Here is a 23,091-nt window from a genome sequence, read left to right on the forward strand (position 1 = left end):
TAATACACTTGTAAGTATTCAGCCAATCGAGACAAAGGTAAACCGCACACCTTATAATTCACAACCACAGGGACTTCATGGCACCTTTTCTAATTGAAGATTATTTCGGGGGATTATTAGTGGCAGTTACTGAACTGAAGAGGATTATTTGCAGCTGCAGTCGCCACATGACCGAGCACACGCTGGGGTTTACAGCGACCGTATTCACTCAATCCATTAGCGTAATAAATATCCTTACCTCCTGACATCTTCGTCAGGCTGTCTGAGCACCATTACAAATCGCTCGGGGGGATAAATAATCTTATCCTGACCCAAAAACAAAACAAAACAATAAACATTTACAGGTAAAGAGACGGGTACATCCCGTAAGGGTCGAGCTGAGGCTGATTCATACTAATGGATGGTATTTGTTTTTATTTCTCACAGTTGTGACAACCCCATTCCAATGTGGCTGTATGCATTTCTCCAAAGTATGAAAAAAATCACAGCTGGTTATATCTGGGCTTTGCTTTATGCACTCCTGGTTAAAAGGTTTTATTTTCTGTTGGCTTAATTCATGTTGCTATTCGTCTCTGAAAAAGTTAACTTGCTAAATGCAAAAAAAAAGAGAGATTAACTTTACATTAGCAATATAAACCTGAGGTCTATTTTCCCGCATTAACTTTTAATATTTGAAAAAACATACAGTGCGTTCATGCTATACATTATAGGATTTAATGCCATCTCTGGGAATTGAATCATTGATCTGTTGGGCTCTGGCGCCGAGCTCTAACAGTTGTTAATGTGGTGATTTCTCTTTTTTGGACCTTGACAGCTTGTCTGAGGTGCTAGAAAATCACAAAAACAGAGGTTCGTGTCTTGGCTCGATGTTAATATCAGTCTGTCTCTTTCTTGCTCCTATCAGCCCTGCAGTTCAATAGTACCTCATACATTACGGTGTAGAGAGAGGCAGCAGTTTAAAGACCATAAAACACAGGACGCCTGTCGACAGTTCGCTAAAAATCTCTCCAGTCCCTAATACTTTTCTCAGCAAAAATGTACTGTGAACAAGAAGAGTAATTTAGAGATTTACTCTAGAGGTCAGGTCCACTTAGATCCGAAAAGGTCCGACCTGATACCCAAGTGGATTCGGGTCTAGACGTTTCACATGTGCAATATCGGATGTAATACTAGCGGCATCAGGTCTTGGGTAATTTAAAGGGGCCATGTCACAAGACTTTTTTAAGATGTAAAATAAATCTTTGGTGTCACCAGAGTACACATGTGAAGTTTTAGCTCCAAATACCATACAGATAATTTATTATAGCATGTTAAAATTGACACTTTGTAGATGTGAGCAAAAATGTAGCGTTTTGGGTGTGTCCTTTAAAATGCAAATGAGCTGATGAAATGCAAACACTGATTGCAATAGAGACAGAGCGCAGTTATGCAAATTTGAAAACCGTCTCCATTGACTTTATATTGCGAGAGTCTGCCTCCTTGTCATTTCTGGCTTATAACAAAAACAGAATAATGCCTAAAAGCTGCTGTGTGACAATATGTACAGCTAACAAGCCAAAGAACCCAGAAATAAGATTTTATAAGCTGTTGAGCCGTAAAACCCAACCTTTAAGGAGAAAAAAGTGGATCGCCAACTACGTTTCCACTAGTGGACGCAGTTCTACTAATATGAGTACTATGAAAAGTTTTGCGTCTTTAAACGCTCGTTTTTTGAGGTCGACAGCTTATAAAAACGTATTTCTGTTTTTTTTTTGGCTTGTTAGCTATACACCTTGTCACACAGCAGCTTTTAAGTATTATTCTGTTTTTAAGTTTAATCTGTAAATAAGTTTTTATAAGCTGTCGACCTCAAAAAACGAGCGTTTAAAGACACAAAAGTGGAAACAGGCAACTTTTCATAGTACTTCTATTAGTAGAACTGCATCCACTAGGGGGAAATGTAGTTGGCGATCCACTTTTTTCTCCTTAAAGGTTGGGTTTTACGGCTCGACAGCTTATAAAATCTTATTTCTGGGTTCTTTGGCTTGTTAGCTGTACATACAGCACACAGCAGCTTTTAGGCATTATTCTGTTTTTTGTTATAAGCCAGAAATGACAAGGAGGCGGCTTCTCGCAATACAAAGTCAATGGAGACGGTTGGATGTCTTTCCCCCCCGGTGGGCGTGGTTTTCAGGTTATGACGCGCTGCGCTCTGTCTCTATGATGGTGGTTTGTTGCAATTGAAACTCAATTGTGCTGTCAATTATTTTTTCTCTTTCTCTTTGAACTAAATGGCTGAGCCGTGGTTGGATAGTGCAGATTAAGGGCGGCATTATTATTCATAAGTCATAAGGAGAGCCACATTTCAATAACCTAATTTTTCACGTGCTTGCAGAGAATGCATTACCAAAACTAAGTTACTGGGTTGATCTTTTTCACATTTTCTAGGTTGATAGAAGCACTAAGAACCCAATTATAGCACTTAAACATGGAAAAACTCAGATTTTCATGCCATGGCCCCTTTAAAATGAATGTATTTTTGCCGAACGGACACGAGAAGACCCGAAATATCTCGCGGGTGTGCATCAAGTCCTTTTCTAACACCTACTCTGTTTGCCAAAAGTGTTCGTAATTTTCGTTAAACCAGACCTGTCAATCAATTCTGAATGCACATTTTAGCGGTTATATTGGTGTTGTTGTAAGATATACAAATGAAAATAAATCAATTGGTTGCGAGGCCATCAGGTTTCTTTATGTCTGACTGGTGCGTGCAGGGCTGCAGACAGCACACACGTCGGTGCTGTTTACATACGGGTTAAAAAAAATTGCCACTTGGTCGAGTCAGACTCGGGTCTAATTTACTCGGGTTTGTCTATGGTCTTTCTTAAAAAAAAAGATTTATGCACTTTGGGTTTGGGTAAAAAGTGATTTGGGTAATTTGGTGTCGGGCAGGGGCGTAGCACAAGGTCTTGGGCCCTATGCATAGGCAGTCCTGATGGGCCCCCCATTTTTCCATTTTAGTTTTCTAATCACTATGAACAAACTGTATGATAACCAAACAAGACTTGATTCAGTCATATTTTATTTTTTCTGAATGAACAAGACATTACATTTTTAAATTACTTAGAACTTTTGTTTTATTATGCTTTTTTCCTTTAAGGCATGAATTAAATTTTAAATATGCCATTTTAGTTTGGACATTAACAAAAAGCTCCATTCATAAAAGACAAACAAAACTTGTGTCAATAGTCATTTTTATTTGGAGAAAAAAAGCAAAACGAAACAAATGCTATTGCTAACATGCTGGCTTCCTCAAATGTATAGCTTATTCTGAAGTTTATTGCCCAGTAAATGCCCACTGGCGTTGATAATATAATGTTGACATGATATGTAGCTAAGCTACCGATGAGCTACCAAGCTACCTATGACACTAATTAGCCTATTATTGCTAATTTTAGATATTATAGCCTATTCATTTAAAAATAAACATGTTTTCAAATTAGGCTATTATAGACCGTTTCATCGGGCGCAGGTACTGTAAGCGTCTGGTCCGAACTTTACTTCGGGTTTCTGTTTGTTTAATGGTCTGACTAGTTGCTGAAACTAAACTCTTAAACAAATACCTCATCAAAAATAACAAATGTTTTGGGTTCTTATGTAATCTACGTGTTGTTTATTTTGCGTGTTATATAAATAAACTACTTTTAAAGGACTTTGTTGTTATTTATTCTTCGCAGAGTTCACCGGAAGTTACGTGATGACCACGAAAGCCGCGTGTTTGTTGTTACTGCTGAAACCGTAACGTAGTTTTGTATGCAAACAGCTTTAGTATGCAGTTTATTTATTTAGCCTTTCCCCTCAAATTGCATGTAGTCTATAACCAAACTATCATCTGAAAGTGTATGTTCTGCTTTTTTCAATGGGTTGTCTCACTTCATTTTAAGCATTCATAATTGCGGGGATATTTAAACAGTTTAGCACTAGATTTCGTGTTCTAGTTTGTGCTCACCTTTCTTTAAAAATAAGTCAGAAATCGTTTCCCCTCGTTTCCTTCTCCTGTCTTTCCTTTCTTTTTCGGTGGCCTGATTTAGCTTTCTTTGAGAAAGACAACTGAACCGCACCGCAGAAAGTTGCGCTCCACCAGACGCTCAAAAATTTAAACAAAATGCGTGTGCAGATGGACTTAACCAGTTGGCGCATTAGCAAAGGGTGGGACTGTGAGACTTAGATAGTTTTAACTTATACAAAATGTAGTAAGTGAAACAGTTATTCAGCCAATACACTAACTTTACATTTAAATTTAATTAGGAAATACAAATATCCAGGTTAAATAAAATATATTCCAAACTTTTCAAGGGCCTTCTCTTCCCTTCGACGCCCCTGGTGTCGGGTACATTTCTTTAAATCCTAGAAGACCTCTAAACTCCTGCATGGTTGCCATTTTGTAAAATGTATTGGACTAAATTATTCAGTTTGACATTTGACTAATGCCTATGTTCTGTCATTGTAGACGTGTGGGCTCTCTGTTAGTCACTCATTGGACATCTATTGAAGATGGAGTGGGTGTATCATCTGTCACCAGGGATCAGGTGCTAATACGTCACTAGCGGACAGGTATGAGTTTGCTGTGTGATGTCATCCCAACCCATCCAGTTCCCTGCAGTGTGATGTACAGGTCCAGATGGCTCTCTTTCCTTTCTTCGGCAGAGTCTCCACACCCCGCTTTTCCAATAGGCTTTACTGCAGCGACTCGCACTGAATAACAATGTGCCTCTCTCTTTCTCTCTCTCTCTCTCTCTCTCTCTCTCTCTCTCTCTCTCTTATGCCCCTCTCTTTATTTCTGTTCTGGTTGTGGGTGGGTTATGGGCTGTAAGGGAAATGCTGAGTGGGAAAACTGCAGATCTGCAGACAGGAGGAGTGGGTGGTGTGACCAAAATCTCATATCACAGTGAGGATATATTATTATCATGATTTAGTTATTCACGCTGGATCTAATATAACTCTTATATAAAAAACATGTCAAGGTCACGCTGTGCTGAAATTATTATTTTTTGGAGGGACATTCATTTTGACCATTAAACACATACCTATACTCCCCTCCCTGTTTTATTATAATAAATGGCAATCTTATTACAGTAGATTCTCATGACTATAATAAAGTAATTTAATTTAAACATAAAATTACCGTACTATAATATTTCCCCACAATACAGCAAAAAAATCATTTAAAATCTATCCGCATTAAAGTAATGTGCTTTCATAATATTGTTACAATGCAAAATATTAACTCTTTCCCCACCAGTGGTTTTTTAAGTTGCCAGCCAGCGCCAACATTTTTTATGATTTTCACAAAAGTTCAATGTCTTCCAGAAAAAAAATCCTCTTTAAATATATAAACATACAATATATTAAATGAAAGAACAAACCCTGCTTTAAAAAAGTTTTTTTTTCACCCTATCTTCATTTGTTTTCTTTTTATCACCTCTCTAATATGACAAGGTTTATTTAAAAATACAAAATTTTGAACATAAGCTGATATATTTGCATTTTTGTGAAGTGCATTTGTTCAGAGTGATGATCAAAACATACACAGAGTTTTTACTGTTTTTGAATCCATTAATGCTTTAGTGGTATATAAGTTGGGTTAGAGCACCGCCTAGTGGATAACAGTGGAAATATGGATTGCCGTAAAAACTCGTAATTCGCAGGGAAGCATTTTCTCATAATTGACGAGATAACTCGTCATCGTCAATTATCTCAGCATTTCTTTATTTTTATTTGATAAATGGCAGGGAAAGAGTTAAATGTATTAATTTATTTATATAGAATTAAAATATGATTTAATCAGATTTACCTGTGCAGTAATGAAATCAGTCAAAATCTGATGCAGTCCAGATATGGTGAGCATTTTAAATCGGACTACTTTACATTAATGTAGCAGGTGTAAATAGGTCGGTTTTCATCTGTGACAGCAGGACAGAAAACTGAAACATAATAGCTTCAGCATCTCCATTCAGCTGTCCAACAGCTGGACATTCGGACACTCGACTACAGGATCAATGGTAATATAAATACAGGAAAATATTGATTGTCAATCTGGTAATAATTCCATGCCAACATTTAATAAAAACTGCATCTCCTGTTACATGTTTCATTATAATCACTACTAATGGATGTAGCTAATATTGATTAAAGTTATAAACAGTATGGCTATGATAAGCACGGTTATTAATATTGCGGCAGGAAGATAACAGCGACAAAGATGAAGATTACACATGTAGACAATTATTAGCCTACTTGCGGCTGTAATTACCTGTAATGAAATCTAAGCTTTACATCACAGATAAAGACTATTCAGAGTATCATACAACCACAATATTGTTTCGGCAATAAAACATATGTGGCTCGTGCAGAATTTTTTTTATGAGTTATTTATATTTTGTCATTCTCTATTAAAAAAAAATCATAACGATGTATGGTTTGTTGAAATCTGACAAAAATGACAGAGCTACACCTGTTTGAAGTCAGTAAAAAAAACAACGAGTTAAATATTTTTGAGGGTTTAATAACAAAATCACTGCATCCATTCAGTACCTTAAAAGCACTGGTAAAAAAATAGATTTGACAAACACAAACTCAAAAACAATACTATAGGAAATAAATATGTTTAACTTTCTTTTGTTGTTTGATTGACATTGAGGCAGACAGCTTTAACTCGTTTCCTGCCAGCCTTTTTTTGAAAAGTTGCCCACCAGCATTTCTTTGTGATTTTTACAAAAGTTTCACAAAACCCTTTCTGTAAAATTTTATTCTAAAAAGATATAAACATACAAATACATCAAATGAAATAACAGACACTCTGCTTTCAAACAAACAAACAAAACGGGAAAAAAGTTTCATCCTATCTTTATTTTTTTCTCTGCTTATAAACTCTTAAATATACAGAGCCCCTAAGGTGACATTGGAGTAAAAAAATCTAAAGTTTAGTTTCATGTGCTCAAGAAAAAATTTGATAAAGTTTAGTTTCGCGCATGTGAAACTATCGGTTACGCATGTGAAACTATCGCGTGCGCACGTGAAACTTTTACTTTCGATAGTTTCACGTGCGCACTCGATAGTTATATTCACATGCGTGAAACTAAACTTTATTAATTTTTTTCTCCATATCCCCTCTGTATAAATATGGGTATTTTTCTTAAAAATAATTTTAGGAAAAAGCTGAAATAATTGCATTTTTGTGAAAGAATTTAATTAGAGATCAGATTTAGAATGATTATCAAAACATACACAGAGTTTAAAATTAATACATATTTTTTTTTGCTTCAGTTTTTTATTAATTTGAATAAGTGGATAATCGCAGTGTTACAGATTAACATAAAAACTCAGATTAACATAAAAACTCAGGGACACGTTTTTCATGCAAATGTTTTCTCTTAATTGACGAGATAACTCGTTAATGGCGGGGAAAGAGTTAAGATTTACTGTAATACAAAGATCTTATATAACGTTGCATATCAGATATTTTTTCCATACAGTTAACCAAACATTTACATAACAGATTACATATCTGCGTGAATTCTTGTCAAAACATATTTTTTTACAACTGTAATTCTGTGTATATATCAGGGTCGTGTGCTCGCGCATCTGTGTGTATGCTTCAGATGTGTCAGTCAGCATGAGGAAGACTGTTTTCGAGTCTTATTGATATTAACCAGGTCCCAAACTTTATTTTAATTAATAACTATTTTAACATCAAGCAAGTCCTACACTTTATTTTCTAATTCTTGCATGTATCAAAACCGAAACCAAAATGTCAGACGGGCATGTGGATGCACGCATTTATGTATTAGATTAAGCATTTAGGGTTAGGGTTACCCTAACGGTACACCTCCCAGAAAAGCACAAAAAAAGATAATTTTAGGGCGTTTTCACATTAGCACTTTTGGTGCGCACCCGGGTTCGATTGACATCAGAGTTCGGTACATTTGGATGATGTTAACGCTGTCTTCCGAACTTGGGTGCGCACCCGCGAAACGTACTCGAGTCCACTTGAAAAGGGTGGTCTGGGGTCCGGTTCATGTGAACTCCAGATCGGTTCGCTGCTAATGTGAGCGCAATCGTACCAAATCGCGGAAGTGAACCACTGTTAATTACGTATTATATGGAATGTCCCACCAAAACAGACGTGTGTGTTTGTGTGCGTGCACTTAGCTTGACAACAAAATGCATAGAATGCTTGCTTGACTTTTGTTCTTATTTTTTTAAACGTTTGGTTTTGTTTTCAAAGAAATAATACAGAAACGCACTTGCGTCTATCTGGCCCAAACATACTAAAGTCGTTTCGATGACAACGGTCTGTCCGCCGACGTCAATTTTTGGGGAGGCATTCAGAAATCATCTCTCTGCTTGGAGTTCGTCAATCACGCTTGTCGTCTTCTCGTTTACAGCGGTTGCCAAGCAACATGAGAACGCACCGGCTGCAGCTTGATGATGCAAGCGTACCGCGGTTCGGATGCAAAAATAATATGTGAACACAGTCCATGGGGGGCATGGGGAGGGGGAAGCAATCGAACTCGGGTTCGGACCAGGCAATCGCACCAAATGTGAAACCGTCCTTAGATGTGTAAAGACTATTTAAGAGCATTGGGATCGCTAAACGAGGGCTTAAGGCACTTATTTTTGTGAATTTCGACCAATATCGACATTCATACTTTCTTTTGCATGTAGCTCAAAATCAGATTGTATGCATTCCCAACTCATTTTGTCAGCACAGGTCACATATGTAAACGGTATGCTATTTATCTGCATGCAGTACTACATTTGTCTAATGTGCAATATATTCAACCAAAGTACAATGTGTGTAATATTGTATCCCACAATGCAATGCACTTGAGTTTCCATTTACGGTGTAACCATTTAATACTGACATCAACTTGTTTTTGCTTGCATCTCAAAATGTTTTGCTTTCAGAAATGCGTGCAAAAACTAAAGCACCATTGCTGCTTGAGTCTTTATAACTGCTGCATCCTATGTTTATAATACAGTAGACCTGATACAGTACAGACCACACTGTGCAGTCCAAAGCCAAAAACATGAAGGCAGCTTACATTTGAAGTCCTTCCAGGTGACCGTAGGCTCCGGTCTACCCACTGCCAGACAAAAGAGGTTCACGTCGTCGCCTTCGTTGACAGATTTATCTTCTGAGATGTTCACTATCTTGGCTGGCACTGCCGTAAGGGATAAAGAAACGTATAATTGTCATGATTAATAAACAAACAGATAAGAGCAACATTACAGTTTAATTTGTGTCAAGATTAAACAAACCAAATGCGTTTTACTTGAGCACCAGCATATTATTTGTTTCAGGACGATCCAATCAGCAGTTTCATTCCAGACTCCCAAAACAGAGGTCAATGAATAATACCGGACAGATAATAAGATGGTCCTTGAATATAAATGGTCTATGATGGGAGCTTTAATGAAGACGGCCAAACATTTGGCCTGCGAGGCATTCTCAGTCAGTCCCATTTCTCAGCTTTCTAGCAGGACTACAGCCGATCCATTCCTGTTGGTGGATTGACTGGGGGCTGTAATTATTTTCAACCATATCACACTAAGACTAAAATTGAGGGCACAATGGTATCGAGCAAATATGGTCATCTGTCTGCAAAGCTCCTCGCAGCAGATAAAAAGCCGTGTTTGGTAAGATGGTTTCGGCCTGCTGGTTGGACAACAACACAGTGGAGATGCATTCTTAACTTCACCCCCTCCCGTCTGTATCGCAGGATGCGGCCGGCCAAGTAATGTTCTCTGGAATATTTTTCACTTTGATATTTTCAATCTTGTGCTACAGGAAAGTGCGGCGCACGAGGCGCAATATACATAACAATTGACAACCTGCGGCTGGAGGAGGTGGGGTTGCGGTGAGGACAGAGACACCAGCGATCTGTCAGTCGAGCGGTCCGGCGCCTATAAATCACATCACTTGAGAGCGCTGGTACTCTTACTCATTTTGCTGTTGATGTGAATCGGCACCGCCTCTGTGCCGCCCTTAACTGTCAATCAAACTAAAACTCCTACACAGATCTGTGCTTCTTTCATTCCTCGCTTTAAAGGAGGGGTTTAATGCTATTTCATGCCTTCTGACTTATTAACACAGTTAAAGAGTTAATTCTCATGCTAAATGAATGCAAAGTGTCAAAACAGTTGAGTATTTTTGGGCCAAACTCACACCTCCTCTTTTCTACAAGTTTCAAAGTTTTTTTTGAACATGGGTGCCCCGTTACTTATCATTGACCCCATATTCCTTTTATGGGCACTTCCCCCGGAAAAGCATGTACGTAAGTCAAATAATTGTTTTGTATTAAGAATCAACAATGGAAGAAGTGTGTTTTTGGATGTAAGGAGAAGAAAGCCTTTCCAAGTAAGCCGACTTTATGGAAACAATGGATAAAGTTTGTTTATCCAGGGCAGCAGCGGAGTGTTTGTTAAAAATGGGGCGGTCCTAACCAGGTCATGGGTCGCAGGCGGTAAGTAAAATTGCATCAAATGTCCATGTTTTGTTGGCAATTGGTGCTTGAGTGCATATAATGTAAACGACATGAACATGTAGTGAATCATAAGTTAGCCAGAGATATTGGGGTAATGTTTTGTGTGTGTTGCTCGTGACTCGCTCCTCCCGTTGGCACCTCCGGGATCTGGTGCTTTTCCGGAAACATTTGCAAGAGCTGATCTGTCTTTTATAAATCTAAAGACTCTTCAGAGATATAAAGGATGTAATATTACTCTATAGGTACTCAAGATTAACATAAGATGAGCAGAAACAGCATTTGTTATGTGAGCTTTAAAGGCACAGTTAAATCTGGCATTAATAATCTGGCATCATTTACTCCAAATTCACATTTTAGTTTGTGTTTATTTCAATGACAGCAAAATAATATCTTAAATATCAGTGTGCGCCTCAAAAAAATCAGTGAAATATTAGTTTAGCATATTGCATAAACAACATCAGTTGGAATTTTATTCAACAAACAAAAAACTCTTCTGGAGTATTTCTCATTTCTTCCACCGAGAAAACAGTGCCAGCAGTTTGAAATGTCGTACGTGTAAACGATGGCACATTTTATCATTTCTGTGTGAATCGTTCCTGTGCATATTTTACTCTGGCCCATCACGACACTCATTCCAGATGAAGTAAGTAGTCATTTAGCAGATGTTTTTATCCGAAGAGATTTAAGTACACGTATTACAGAGGACAATCCCTCTGGTGCCTGAAAGTGAACAAGTTTGTTAATTGCTTCGCTCATGGGCACAATGGTGATGTTTCATCACGGCTCCTTATGGAGTCTGAATCAGCAACCTTATCAGCTCACAGCCGAAACATGACGTGTGCTGTTTTAAAATACGTTTTCCTGTGCCGGTTTAATGTGCAGACACAATTATAAGCCCAACCTACAGTCTATTCATTCACCATCTGATGCATACTTCACATAATAGACAACTATTGTCCAAAGAGCATCAGTCTTACCCTGAACGATGAGGTAGACGTGAGCTGTGCGAGGCTGGTTTCTGGCCTGGAAACTGCAAGTGTAGGGTCCCTCGTCTGACACCATCACTCTTTCGATCTTAATGGAGAATTCACTGTTGTTATTGTTGACCAGGGAGACGCGGGTGTCCAGGGACCACTTATCTGTGCCCGTAAAGAGGATGTTGGAGCGGTTCAACCACGCTTTGTGAGTGACCTCTTCATCAATCTTGCATCTAAGGGGAAGGGACGATTTAAAAGAACAAGTTTGTGTCAAACTGTAATGTCACTGAATGAGCGTGATGCATGAGACTTTCAGACTGTTACTGTTAAAAGAGCTTAGATGACACCTTTATGTGAAATGGTACAGTAACTCGCCTACTGGTTCTCAACTGATGACCCAAAAATGAGCACCTTTCTCCTTTACAAAGAGGTTCTTTAGATGTTTGTAGGTCAATGACGTGACGTGATTTTTTTGTGTCCTCATGGTTCAATTAAATGTTAAAGGGTTAAAATTTAAAAATAAATTTGCAGATTACTTGCATACATTCCCTTTTTTGAGGACCAAGTCTAAAATTTCTGTTTTTATTTCATTTTGAAAGAATATTTGGGGAATAAATGCAGAAATGTCAATTGGTGTAACTAGTATATTTTTTTATTAAAATATAAATATATTCATAACAAAATGTGAAATAAAATATAATCATCTAGTTTAGGGTAATATGACTTTGTAACATACATTTTTACATCATTTGTCAAAGATTATTTAGAAAACAGAGCTGTTTTCAGCATATGTCAGGATAAATATTACAAGACACATAAAAATTTACATTTAGAAATTAAACTAATAAAATTATATTTAAAAAAAAAATATATATATATTTTTTTTTGATGATTATGCTTACATGCTATCAAGGTGGATAAAATATTTAATATTTCTCATTCTTTGGCGCAACTGGTGATTACACCATTGACATTTTCAGGTCCATTCAGTCTTAACTTTCATAAAAATGGTGCAAATGTATTTTTTATTGCATAAAATTAACATTAATACACTATGTGCACTAAAATAAACCTGATGCGCGCTTTTAAAAACTTTTTTTAAAGTTTTTTTATTTTTTTTTTTTGTGCTGGGCAAAGATTAATTTAATCGCGATTAATCGTATACAAAATAAAAGTGATTTTTGGCATAATATATTATAAATACACACACATTCATGTATGTATTTAAGAAACATTTACATGTGTATATATATTTATTTATATTTTTATATATTCTATATTACATATAAATAAGAAATATATATAAATAAAAATATAATCTGAAATGAAAATATGTATGTGTGTGTGGTTAAATATACATAATAATTACACACAGTACACACACATTCATTTTGCCAAAAATCACTTTTATTTTGTATGTGATTAATCGCGATTAATTTTTTCCCCAGCACTAATTATTTTACATTTCACATCTTGCCAAATCGTCATTGACCCTTAAATGGATAGTTCACCTAAAAACGTTGTCATTATTTCCTCACCAATCGTCTTTGTTCTTCAGAACCCAAATGCACATTTTTAAAGTGTTGTTTTAAGTTTTCTGGTTACTATGCGAGTGGATGGTCACTTCAAAGGGACTCAAGAGTAAATAACTACCCTCGACTTGTTATATATATATATATATATATATATATATATATATATATATATATATATATATTTCTTTTAACTTCTCTACCTTTTTGTTTTGGATATTGCTATTGTTCCTGTTGTTACAGATTATTTAAAAGCAAACATGATAAAACAACAATTAAGACGCTGAGATTGTGCACTGAAAGAGTTGCACAGTTCAAGACTTTCATCAAATAATGGATTATATTTTACTTTGTATTTCACCAAACCCTTTTTTTTGAATGCCCCCAGGACACGTGAACTTTATATCACAAGTCGAGTGATGCTATTTGTTTAATGCTTTTGGGTCCTAATGAAGCTTGAAGCTGCAGTCACCACCAGTAACCAAAAAAACCCAAAACAACACATTTAAAAAAAAAATCTGCATTTGGGTTCTAAAGAGCAAAGAAAGACATCAGGGGTTTCAACTAGAGGTCTTCACGGGCCCACTTAGATCTGAAAACTCGAGGTCTGACCTGAACCGGTTCGGGTCTAAAAGTTTCACGAGTGCCTTGGACACGGGTTGGGTATAATATTAGCAGCCTCTGGTAATTTAAAATTATCCTTTTCCTTTTCCAACCCCTCATCTGCTAGGAGCCCTTGCGACATAGTGTGGCAGATGGTGGGTTTATTTTTGTTGAGTCAGACCTGTCAATCAATTTACTATGCACATTTTTTTAGCGAATACCTTGGTGTCATCATCAGATAACAAATGAAAATAAATAGAGCAGCGGGCCAAATTGGTTGCAAGGCCACCAGGGTTTCTTTCTTTCTGACTGGTGCGAGCGGGCATACGTTTAGTTGCCATTTACTTTCGTGTCCAGTGGGGGTTTAAAAAAATTGCAACTGGACTCGGGGTCAAATTTTATCGTGTTTGTCTCGGGTTGGGTCTAACTTTAAAAAAAATTATTTATGCATGACGGGTTCACGTCATTTCGGGTTGGCTACATTTCTTTGGACCCAAGAAGACCTCTGGTTAAAAAGACACGAGGGTGAAGTTTTTAGGTAAAATATACTTTTTCTCTTTTCACTTTGAGTAAAATTTTGTGAAATATACATACAAAACATTTGATCTAATAAACAAACATGCAACTCCAAGAAACTTTCTGCAGGTTCTGTAACCTACACTAGTATCTGCAATTTACCTCTAGATGTCATTGCCCTGCTCCCATATTTATATGACAAAATGTGACACATCTGATGTTTAAATATCTCTAATAATAATGTCGGCTTTGACTTTCAGCATATCAAACTGTGACATCACATCATTTTTGTACCCAGTATAGGTGTATGGAATAATAACACGCTAGCTTTTGACAGACAGTGAGTTCAAAGGTTCAACTACAGGCTGATAGACTGAAACCAAGTCATTTCTGATTTGAAACTGTCAAATATGAAACTAGAGTGAAATAAAATTTTAAAATGCACCCTCAGTCTGACGCCTCTGGCAGGTAAGTATGATTAAACTGCTTGGGCTGGGCCGTATGAAGGTATACTGTATGTCTGGGACCGCTGATTTGTGTCAAGCAATAGCAATTTCGCAACGCTTTTGATGGCATACAGGTAATCTGCTCTGAGATCAGTGTGTAGATATGCTGAACATTACATGAGAGCGAAAAATGGAGGAAAGTGCTGTTATAAGAGAAGTTTTACATTTTAATTCTCTGGACATTTCAGCAAAAACAAATGCGTCATTATATATCAACTACCAAATTACTCATGATAAGAGTTTGGTCATTCACAAAGTAATTTTTAATGGGAAGGCGGGACCAAAGCGGCCATATAAAGCGTTGTAGTGTTCGCTATTGTTAGTAATAAGAGTGCTCAATCTTGTTATATCCAGAGCTGGAAATGGGAGGGAACATGGGGAGTCTGGGAAGTGAATTTTGAGAAGTCCACCTCAGAATGATTAGAATTTTTGAAATGAAGAAATTGAAAATAAATTATATTTAAACAACTTAAAGGAATATTACACTTTCACAAAAAATCTGATAATTTACTCACCCCCATGTCATCATTGATATTTATATAATTCTTTGGTCAGTTGAACAGAAAGTCCATTTATTAACTCTTTCCCCGCCATTGACGAGTTTCCCTGTCAATGACAAGTTTTTACGGCAATCCATATTTCCTATTTTATCCACCAGGTGGCACTCTTACACAACTTATAGATCCCCTCTTACTGTTTGTACACAATGACGACGTAGCAACGTACGCGTGCATTTTGGCAACGGAAGTATGGGAGAATCAGCAGCATGTCAAGCAATGCGAGCGGATTAAGCAACAGAGAAAGTTATTTTAAAAAGTTGACTTTATCAAATGGTATCCGGCTACCAGATCAGTGTACTATAGTGGAGTGGATAGAAGACGTTAGCAGATGGCCAAATATATAAATATAAAATGTATAATAAAAATATTAATTATTTTGATGCGGGGAAACCGTTTTGACCACTTCCGTTGCCAAAATGCGTGTGCAACTATTTGATCATGTGGGTTATAAAATGGTCTATACCAGTGGTTCCCAAACTTTTTCAGCGTGCGGCCCCCCTTGTGTACGGTGCATTCCTTTGCGGCCCCCCAAAGAAAAGTTGTGACAAAAAACTGTTCTAAAACATAAAAAAAAAAAAAACATTAAGTTATACAAAAAAGTAGTGTTTTTGGTTAGTAGCCTTATTTTTTTAGGTTTAATTACACAGAATTCATGATAAATTAATGTATTTCATAAAATGTCATAAAACTGGGGCCCCCCTGGCACCATCTTGCCCCGGCCCCCAGTTTGAAAACCACTGGTCTATACAACACAGAAACATCTACTAAGGCAAAAAACAGTTAAACTCCATGTATGTTTTGATTATCATTCTGAATCTGATCTCTAACAAAAGTCCTTTACAAAAATGCAACTATTTTAGTTTTTTTGCTTAAAATTTGGTATTTTTAAGAAACATACCCATATTCTGGTCTGTTCCTTCATTGGATATTTTGTGTGTCTATATATTTAAAGAAGAAAGGCCTTAAACCTTTGTGAAAATCATAAAATCATGCTGTCACTGACTGGAAGTTTTTTTTAAACGCCGACAGGGAAAGAGTTAAGGAAAACATTCCAGGATTTTTCTCCATATAGTAGACTTTAGTGGACCTCAACAGTTTACAGTTTCAATGCAGTTTTAAAGGACTCTAAACGATCCCAAGTGCGCCATAAGGGTCTTATCTAGCGCAGCGGTTCCCAACCTTTTTCACTTCAAGGCCCCCTAGTTGCCCACAACAATATTTGAAGGCCCCCCACTTACTGAAATTTTTCAAAATAAAATTAACTAGAGCTTGGAATGACTAGACAGATGTATATTCGCTACTACAATAGTTGTTTTAGCTTATTTTAATGCTTGTTTTGTCAGATTTAGAATTTTCTTCTTGAGGCCACCTTGGAAATCTGGGCAAAACAATCATAATTTTCGCAAAAAAACTAAAAAAGGACTTCAAGTGCATCTCGGAGAGTAGTGCGTACGCTATTCACACCGCGAGCGGGCACACGCGACACACGGCCGAAATGAGAAAGACGTGGTCCGGACTGTCACTGTGTGGAGGATAACTAGCCAGTTCATAAAACATCTCGGAGAATAGCGCGGACGCGCTTCACACCGCGAGCGTGCACGTGCGCCACACGGCCGAAATGAGATAAAGACGTGGTCCGTCATGTCTGAAGGATAGCCAGTTGATAAAACTGTCTATCAGCCTGTAGTTGATAATGTAATTTATAGTGGGAAATAATCAGTTTTTACAATTTTTTCGCTATCATAATTCGCCAGACGTTCTATAAAATCAGTTTGTGTTTATTAACCCTTTAGTTTCACTTGATCACGCAGCTATTCCCATTAGAGGTACAAACATTTAATTAATTAATAATCTAGTATGTGTTCATTTTCTGTCATAGTTTTTTCAAAATTAAGTTTTATTTGAGTATTTTTTGAGTGTTTTAAATAAAAATATTTTAATTTTAATCATAACTCGTACGCCCCGCCCCTTTGATGGCCACAACATCATCATTCACCTATGATTAATTTTAAATCGAAATCGATCGAAATTAAGTCACAACCTCGAACTTCGAATAAAAAAATGGGATCGTCGATGCTGCCACACCCCCATGTCACGTCCGGTCGGCTTGCCAAGCGGGGAAAAACCTCTCAGATATATTTATATTTTAAACACGAGGGATGTATTGCTACAACTCCTTGAAATGCTTACCATAATCAGCATTACTACCTAGTGATCTGCCTTCGGACAGAACGCAGCTCTCTGCACGTGTGTGAGAATGAGGCGCCAATATGCAGCGCATTCTATTTTAAACAAAAGGGATAGTTTGCCTCAACTCGCATGAAACGCATAAAACTGAACAAATACGTAAGGATTACTAGTTTAGTTTATGTTTAGACTTCGGACAGATGGAAGAGCGCGTGCACGTGAGACAGAGAGAAGCGCAGCTGCTTATGACCCGCTGGTTTTATTTCAGATGCTAGTCCAAGACATACGCATTAAGTCCATGTACGTGCAAGAAGGAATCCTCTCTCTACAAGTTCTCTCACGTAAAGTGAAGACCAAAAACCCCCATGCGAGGAAAAGCACGCAATGTGTATGTTAATAACTATAATATTAATAAGGGATGCACCGAATCCAGATTTTTTGGGTTCAGCTGAATACCGAATCCACTGTTTAAGATTCGGCCGAAACCGAATACCGAATCCTACTTGCATCCTTATTCCATTACAGGGCTCGCAAAATTTCTAAATCCCTGGTAGCCCTTCGGGCAGGCACTCTTCAGTTTATGGTAGCCCGAAATTTTGCCAATACAAAGCCAATAGGGCCTCTAACCACAATGTTTAATCTGCTATTCTTGTTGTTGTTTTGATGCTGTTGGTTTTTTAACAAACAAAAAAACTGGATTTCCATGTAAACCAACTGTTCCTGCTCATCCCCACACCAGATATACCCACCATTTAAAAGTGGTTCAGTGGGTCACAAAACTCACACTTTGGATAATCCAGTTAGAGATTGGATCATTTTTTCGATCAGAAAAACAGGGGCTACTGTCGCTATAAGAGCGATTCTGCACAGAATCACTCTCTTCACTGCCCGTACAATCTATATCACTTCAAAGCTTGCTGCGAGAGATTTAATTTTTTTACGTGAGGATAGTAATGACTGACAGGACGAAGTTGGAGGATTTGCACAAAAATCCATGACAAATCAGTACGGATTGCTTCCTGTACTGCGGCTTCGCCCGATCGCGAAAGTGAAAGTAAAACTCGAGCACGCACTCAAACGCAATTTAAATACCCAATGCCTGAATTTCATGCACCACAATTACCCATCCAAATCTGTGAGAGGATACATAAGCATTTAAATATATTTTTTCCTCCCTATAAGTCAAGATAGCCCGACAGGCAGGGCGGGAATGCATTTTGATATATCAAAATGCATTCCCGCCCTGCCTGTCGGGCTATAGCCCGACTGCAAAGCACAATGAAAGTGGTGCGGTGCAATGCGTTGCGATGTTTTTCCAGGTGGGTCCACGAAATGTGAAACGCCCCTAAGGCTCACCGGAAAAAAAAACACTTATCTTCACGTCAGCACCTGATGTGTGTAATCAACGGCCGCGTGACGTCGACCAGCGTAGCGCAAGCTTAGGGTTCGGTTCGGTGGAAAAAAAATCTAAGATTCGGCCGAACCCGAACCTCGTCAAAAAGCCCAGTATTCGTCCGAATCCGAATCCTGGATTCAGTGCATCCCTAATAATAATAATACATAATAATTGCATAGCATTTTTTTGTCTTTCAAAAAAAAGTAAAAATCGAGAATTGAATCAAATTGTGACCTTAGAATAGAAAATGTAATCGAATCAAGGATTTGGAGAATCGTGACACCCCTACGTAATACGTAAGGTCACGCTGGCACATCATACAGCAAGTGCAAGAAGATAATTTGTGGTAAAAAGGAAATTTTGGGGGGGCAAAAATGCAGATAGTTTGGCTAGATAAGCCCTTTGAATCTGCATTGAAACTGCAATCCATTGAAGTCCACTACAGTATATAGAGGAAAATCCTGGTATGTTTTTATCTCAAACAACTTAATTTCTTGTTGACTGCACAGAGAATGACATAAATATCTTGGATGACATGGGGTGAATGATCAGAATTTCTGTCTTTTATGAAAGTGGAGCATGACTCACCATTATGAGTATTTTTATTGCAGCTAATATTGTATAATGCATCATTAAGCTCGTCACATGACACTTTTCAGTTACAGTGGCACTGTATGACTGATGTATTGGTTTCATTACAGATTTTTCTTCTTATTTCAAATATTCATTAACTAAATATCCACATTTTTTCACTCCATATGTTTTTTCCTGAGAACAAATTTATTGTTAAGTTTGTGTGAATTAAACATACTTTGGAGGAATCATAAAATTGTAATGTTTTAGTTATTTTAAACCCATCTAAGTCATCTAAAATTCTGTGAATTTCTCCCATATCCAGCCCTGGTTATATTCAATATCTTTGGTCATTTCTCCCACCTCTAACCAGAAGCAGTGTTAATGGATCAATACAAAAACGAGAAGGATGTTTTGTTAAGTCACATGGGTGCAGTTGTAAACTCACCTCAAAACGACGCTTTCTCCTTCCAGCACTGTGATATTGTCGGGCACGTGGCCGAACTCGGCTGCATGAGCGCTGGTGGGCCCTGCCAAAGAAAACCAGAGGAGAGACAGTCAACATACAGCAGTTATTCCTGCAACAGAAGGTCGCGGTCGCTCCCCGGGCGCCACGGCGAGTACTGAGCACCTCATTGATCCTGCTCAGCCAGGATTTGTTTTTGTGGTTTTGCTTAGTTATTTGTGAGGAGAGTATAATAAGATTGCAAACGACAGCGTGCAGCCGTCAGCGCTGACCGTCGGTGGGCTTGAATAATGATTGGGTTTTGCCCCGCACGCCGCCCGGCCATGTATTCATCGAACAGAGCCGATAATGAGCCCTGGGAGGAGGATTCGCACGGAAGCAACGGAGCGTGAAATGAAGGGACAGCCACTGCAATGGCAGGGATTCGTAGGCATAACCTCACACACTGTTACATGAACGTGTGTTTGTATTTGTGCAAATAAAAGTATGCATGAGGTCATATTGGAACAGAAAAGTCACAAACCTTAAAACAAGATACATTTACTTGAAGCTCGTTTCAAAAGAAATGCTTAACAGATGAAGAATTTTTTTTTTACAAATTGCATGCAGAGGACGTCTGAGGTCACATGAATTTTAAATAGCTGTTTGCAGACAAATTCCTTTTATTTTTCAGATGGCGTTCTTGTTCTTATCTTTGTGGAATATGCTTCAATTTCCTCTGCAAACAAAGATTAGCATCCTCTATCTGAGCAAAGGCCTTCGGTTTCTCTCTTTGCCAAATGCCAACGTGGTACGTTCTGCTCATCGTCCCTGTCACAACCGGCGATGTCCTTAATATCTACCGGGCAATATTAGGTTGACCTGCCCGCGAGGCTTAATATACGACAAACCGGTGCAGTTAAGAAGCGGCCCGAGCCGCTACATTTAACGTACACGCGAAGCCACTGAACCGACAGCTTGCCAAGAGTGATTCACAAAAGTAAGCAGAAAGGATAAAGACGACAGTCAATTTTAAGCAGGGTGGCATCTGACGGCCAAGCTCTTGCTTTTCTAATTTGAGCGGGTGCTATCGTGAAAGCGTCCCAAATTGCAGAGTGTAATGAAAGGGAGCGTGGGCTGCATTGCCATGCGTGTCATGCCACCGTACACAAATTACATAAAGCTGCTTTGCATTATCCGCTAAAATGACCAGCGATGACATTGCTAAATTAAGTTTTTTCTATTTGCACCGCATGAGGGCATGAACTGTTTTGAATTGAAGCAATTTTGTAATCATTTTCATTATTTGCAAAAAAGCTGGCACTTACAGCGCATCATCTATATACGTGCATGCAAAGGTCTCAGATAGTCAAGATGACCAGCAATGCATTAATGGCTTGAAGGAACAACACTGTCGGCTATTCTGGAAATAGCACATTGCTGTATTACTAACGTGTGCTGAATGAGAAATGTCTGTATGCACAAAAATAACTATGACTTCTGTCCTCCTCACCATATGAAAAACCTTGGTGATCCATGACACGGTATTTCATATACTCACATATACTGCACAACATAAACAAACGGCTTTTATGGACTAATAGCAACTTCCGGTAGATTTTCATATACAATCAATAAAAACAAAAAATCCTTTTACAGTAGTTTATTTCTGATAATAAGGGAAATAAAGTACAAATAAATTACCTTTCATAAATCATATCTATTTGCATTGAGGAAACGTTACTGTGTAAAATGAATGTATGCAATGTTACAGGTCCTTGAATTCTTGCCTGGCTGCCAAACCTCTCCGCACAGTAGTGATCCATGCTCATCGTCTCCCCTCGTCTTTAGCAAACCAAAACATTTTATTTTCAATAAAGTATTTGTTTTAAAGATCAGTTTAGCCACTAGCCAGGGCCGGGTTTCCCGATAACGATTGAACTTAGCTCTTAAGAGCGCTTTCTACGAGCTACTTAACCAACATTCGTTGTTCATTTACGTGCGTTTCCCAAAGATGCACGTTAAACGATCGCTCGCAGCTGGGTTTTAAGTGCTACTTACGAGTCGCTATCCGTTTGTCAAGTGCTGAAATGTCACCTATAGAATGACTCGAATTTGTAGCAGAAGCTTGTTTAGGCTAATGATCTTCAGCTGATGTGCACTAATGTTTTTTTATAATATTTTTCATTATTGTTTAATGACTAAATATTATAAAATTTAGTCATTAAACAATTATTTGTTTAAAATTATTTTAATGTTTTAATAATTTGTGCATAATGAAATATTATTTTCCGTATTTAGTTAGGAATCGTCCCACTGCGAAATTCCTTCTGCATTTTATGTAATAGTTTAGATTATTATTATTATTAGTTTTTTATTATCTATGTTTATTTATTATTAGGGATTATTGCATTGTAACGTACATATTTATTTGGTTTCCTTAATCAGATGCCATTTCACTTCAAAACTATTTTTTTTTACTGTAGATTAATTATAGAAGCAATTGGTAGGAACCATTTATCAATTTAATAGTACCAACTATTGCCAAAATTATAATTTAATTGTAATTTAATTTTGATTTCTCATTTTAATTTTAAATATATTATATTAAAGTAATTTAAACAAATAAACAAAGAAGAACCCAATAAATAAATATACATTACATTTAAAACATTACATTATCGTCATTGCAGGAGTGCAATTTGCTGGTTGTCCTGCAGGTGACCTTGTAACTCTGTTGTCTTACAATGCACTTATGTATGAACGATTACTCCAGAGCACTCGTCGATCTACGATGATTTTCAAGTGCTACTTAAGTTACGAAGCTTTTGGGAAACGGCCCGTAATTTTAAGATGATTCGTACGATCGTTTTTACGATCAACTTAGCCTTACGATGCTTTTGAGAAACCCGGCCCAGACTGATATAATATAAATAAATATAGACTGGAAGTTCACTTTGGTACAGGAGCATACGTCTGATGACACCATGGCTGTGTCCGAAAATCCATACAGTACTGTGTCCGTACTGTTAGTTGTTAACTGAAATGACGTTAAACAAATACAATTTAAACACAAGGGATGGCTGTTTAATATATGTATTTGCATTTGAATAGAGTCACATTAATGCTTTTGGACAGTTTTAAATAAAACAACGCCCCTCCAGCTTCTTTATTGCATAACTCTTCTCCTAGGGATCACGGGATAGCAAAGCGTTTATTGAATGGACACTTCGGGATCATGCCAGAAGTAGTAGGCCATCCGGGTAC

General features: G+C 37.6%; 1 protein-coding gene across 2 annotated transcripts in view; it reads right to left on the reverse strand.

The window, feature by feature from the left end:
• Positions 1–23,091, reverse strand: part of iglon5 (IgLON family member 5) — a 222,651-nt gene that overhangs the window by 34,648 nt on the left and 164,912 nt on the right. For both annotated transcript variants that reach the window (XM_065298943.2, XM_065298942.2), the window contains exons 2-4: positions 19,828–19,909; positions 11,507–11,739; positions 9,087–9,206 (exon numbers count right to left, since the gene is read on the reverse strand). In XM_065298943.2, coding sequence (XP_065155015.1) covers positions 9,087–9,206; positions 11,507–11,739; positions 19,828–19,909 — 435 coding nt within the window. The remainder of the gene's footprint in view (positions 1–9,086; positions 9,207–11,506; positions 11,740–19,827; positions 19,910–23,091) is intronic.

Source organism: Paramisgurnus dabryanus, chromosome 13, assembly GCF_030506205.2.
Source record: "Paramisgurnus dabryanus chromosome 13, PD_genome_1.1, whole genome shotgun sequence".
NCBI lineage: Eukaryota > Metazoa > Chordata > Actinopteri > Cypriniformes > Cobitidae > Paramisgurnus > Paramisgurnus dabryanus.